We start from the raw sequence: 3927 nt of genomic DNA on the forward strand, positions 1-3927 counted from the left end.
AAAGTCCAACAACAAGTGAAACATTAAGCTGGAGAAGCATTAAAGTAAGTACTATTTTTAAAGTACTATGCATGAAACATAGAAATGTTTATAAACTTTTTCCTTTAATGATTTTTATAATTTTTTTTTTTTTTTTTTTTTTTTGGAGTAACATTCTTCCAAAAGTAACATTTAGCAACATTGTATCATGGCTAACTTTAAGAACAAGTGTATGAAAAAGAATTCTCAAATCCTTTAAGCAGAAATATTATTGTATAAACACTATTACAAAAATCAAATCAAACCACTTTATCAGCAAAGGTGTTATGGAAACTACATCATTTCACATCATTAATGTGTTTAGTAAAAGCAAAAATAAATCATTAAACTAACATCTTTATTCAGCTCCACCATAACCTGAATGGGCAATTCCTTTATCTTTCAGCTCAATTGTGCTGGAATCAATGTCTTCAGCTGTGTTTTGTACCTAAAATTAACAAAAATCCAAGTTTAAAAATGATTATAAAAGGAAGCAATATGACAAAACCTAAAGACAATTTACCTTTGTTCTTTTTCTTTCAAGTGTTTTAATTTCCCAGAAACGGTGAGACTTCTGAAACCTGTAAATTGCAATCCGATATTAATATGCATGTTTATTAACTGAAGACAGACATAGAAGACAAATATCTAAACACCAGAACTTCGCAATTAAAGTACTTATTCGCTATGCTGTTACGCTAAAGTAGAATTTTTTTTTTTTTGCAACCTTAAATACTATCCTTGAAGTGCTTGTCAGTCAGCCTAGAATACAATAGATTGGTTCATTTTTAACCACTAACCTACCTGATAACAAACAGCAACACACATACTAGAACTAGTAAGATGACAGTTGTGCCGATGAGCAAAGGCGTCTGCTTTTTATCTGAAATGCAAGATAAAATGGATATTAAAACCCTTAGATTGAAAATGTTGGCCATAACTTACCAACCCTTTTTGTATCAATATTAACCATATACAATTATATAAAAAACATTCAAAACAAGCATTTCTGACAGAAAAATCTCAGATCTGTTGTTACCCAACATACACTGTGCTAGTGGGATTGATTGGAGAGGTTGATCGATTGAAAGTATAGATCAATTTCTTTACCATTTTTTTCTAACTGGAATATTCAAAATGCTCTCTTAAAATTATTTGCTGCCACAGGATGTTAAAACATGTGTAGTTCAGATCCTGCCAGGATCAATCTCTGAGCTTGACAAAAGGTTTGTTCTAACCAAGACAGAAATTGTTCACTCTAAAACAGAAAGCTTAAGCTGGACTCAGCATTCTCTATAAAAATAAATGAAGATGCAGGTGAGGAAGACATTTTTTAGATAAAATATCTAGTTTGAAAAGATTTTCCAATTCAATTGTCCCATGCAACTACATAAAAATCCAGTTCTGTCTTATTGCAATAAATAAAAAAAATGTTTTCTTTTGACTCATTGATCACTGTTGCTCTTTCAGTTTTAAACAAATAATGGACAAAATACATTATTCAATTAAAAACAGAGGAAACATTGATTTGCAAACCTTGCAGTTCTGCTGCATTCTGGAGCGGTCTGATAAAAAGCTGTTTACTGTCTGATCCCAATGAATTGAAGCTTAAGCAGAGCAAAGATGACATGTTTCTCGTCTGTGATTCATTCAAAGTGATGATGCTCCTCAGATATGTGTTGTTCTTAGAGTCACTGATAGCACTAATAACAAAATCCTTCCCAGATTGGTTGACAGGTTTCCCATTAAAAATCCACAGCAAAATGGGAGGGTTTCCAATGGTTTCACAGGAGCAGTTGATGTGATTTGCAGTTTTGGTGCAACTAGAGAATGGCAGGATCTTTGGAGGCACTGTAAAAAAAAAAACAGAAGTAAATATTCAATTCCACCTTGGAATATTCCCTGTAAAGTTTCCAAAATGCTGTCATGTTTGAACCCGCTTCGAAACCATTGTGATAAATAACATTTTTGATTCATGAAAAATCCTTTGGCTTTTGTTTTCAATTTCACTCCTTCATGCAAGAGAATACTTAATTCTGATTAGCATGCATTAATTGATGCATATTAAGGAGAAAAGCAACTAAGGAATGAGAAGTGATCAGTATTGGTATGTTATTTAGGTAGATTAGGTTATTAAATTACAGAGGATACTTTCTTACATATTCTGAGATTATATATATATATATATATATATATATATATATATATATATATATACACACACACATACACAGTTAATAATTGAAATAAAAAAAAAACCTTGTGTATCTCCTGAAATCTGAGAGGATCTGATAAAAAGCTGTTTGCTGTCTGATCCCAATGGATTGAAGCTGAAGCAAAGCAACGAGGATATGTTCCTCTCCTGTGACTGATTCATAGTGATGATGCTCCTCAGGTATGTGCCATTCTTAGAGTCCCTGATAGTAAAATCCTTCCCAGATTTGTTGATAGGTTGCCCATTAAAAATCCACTGCAACATGGGAGGGTTTCCCATGATTTCACAGGAACAGTTGATCTGATTAGCAGTTTTGGTGCAACTAGAAGATGGCAGGATCTTTGGAGGAACTGTAAAAAAGCAGAGCAAAATACCACCAAAAAATATTGTACATAAGAAAAACATGATTTTATTTAACTGTGAAAACACCTTTGAACAACATTTTTAGGTACTTGTAAAGAAACATCCTTTGTCATCACTACTGTACGTTAGAGGCATTCATTCAGTAAGACACTAACATAAGCTTTGGTGTTTTTAATAAAAAAAATTATAACTGAGTTTTGGTTTCCTCTTTAATGTATTCTTGACAAAAGAAGTTAATCAGAGAGGATTTAGTATTGGTAAGAAAGTTCTAGATCTACTGCCCTGTCTGTAAATTGTTAAGATAGACTTGTTACAGATGCCATTCAGCTATACATTTTTTGTTAAATTATTTTTCTACTTATTCATAAAAAAGCATTTAAAGATAAAATTAGGGACAAACCTTGTTTTTCTTCTGAAATTTGAGGGGATCTGTTAAAAAGCAGTTTGCTGTCTGATCCCAATGAATTGAAGCCGAAGCAAAGCAAGGAGGATATGTTCCTCTCCTGTGACTGATTCAAAGTGATGATGCTCCTCAGATACGAGTCATTCTTAGAGTCGATTACAAAAACCTTCCCAGATTGGTTGACAGGTTGCCCGTTAAAAATCCACTGCAACATGGGAGAGTTTCCCCTGATTTCACAGGAACAGTTAATTTGATTTGCAGTTTTGGTGCAACTAGAGGATGGCAGGATCTTTGGAGGAACTGTAAAAAAGTATAAAGTTTTTTTAAATTTAAGAAATTTGTTATTACTCCTATGTATTCTTTTTTGTATAGCTAAGTGTTATCAAAATTCATAAAAAAAACACTACTTTGATATAGCCGATGCCTTTTTTTAAAATACAGTTAAAATGTTGGTTTAAGAATAACTACAGTATCCAAAAGAAACCTATTTCTGATAAATAACTGATCTAGGTTCTAGATAAAGAAAAACTGAACAATTAAAAAAAATCTTGTTACATGGCTGAATTGTTATTCTATCACAATATTTTTTTTAATACTTTTAATAAAAAAATATGAAAAAGTTAAAATAATTTTAAGTCTGTAAAATCCTTGTTAAATAACTGCTTAATGTATAGTAAAAAAAAAACAAACAAAAAAAAACAACACAATGGATAAAATAGACAAACCTTGATTATCTCCTGAAATATGAGGGAACATTATGAAAAGCTGTTTGCTGTCTGATCCCAATGAATTGAAACTGAAGCAAAGCAACGAGGATATGTTCCTCTCCTGTGATTGATTCAAAGTGATGATGCTCCTCAGGTATGTGCCATTCCTAGAGTTCCTGATAGTAAAATTCGTCCCTGATTGGTTGACAGGTTGCCCGTTA

The 3927-nt window shown here is 32.2% G+C and overlaps 1 protein-coding gene across 1 annotated transcript in view; it reads right to left on the reverse strand.

Moving 5' to 3' along the window:
- Positions 1-195: 195 nt before the first annotated feature.
- Positions 196-3927, reverse strand: part of LOC107083541 (hemicentin-1-like) — a 10113-nt gene continuing 6381 nt past the window's right edge. Inside the window, exons 3-8 of the mRNA XM_015372860.1 lie at positions 2997-3204; positions 2278-2583; positions 1555-1869; positions 823-901; positions 542-599; positions 196-466 (exon numbers count right to left, since the gene is read on the reverse strand). Coding sequence (XP_015228346.1) covers positions 377-466; positions 542-599; positions 823-901; positions 1555-1869; positions 2278-2583; positions 2997-3204 — 1056 coding nt within the window. The 3' untranslated portion in view covers positions 196-376. The remainder of the gene's footprint in view (positions 467-541; positions 600-822; positions 902-1554; positions 1870-2277; positions 2584-2996; positions 3205-3927) is intronic.

Source organism: Cyprinodon variegatus, unplaced genomic scaffold, assembly GCF_000732505.1.
Source record: "Cyprinodon variegatus isolate N-32 unplaced genomic scaffold, C_variegatus-1.0 Scaffold77, whole genome shotgun sequence".
NCBI lineage: Eukaryota > Metazoa > Chordata > Actinopteri > Cyprinodontiformes > Cyprinodontidae > Cyprinodon > Cyprinodon variegatus.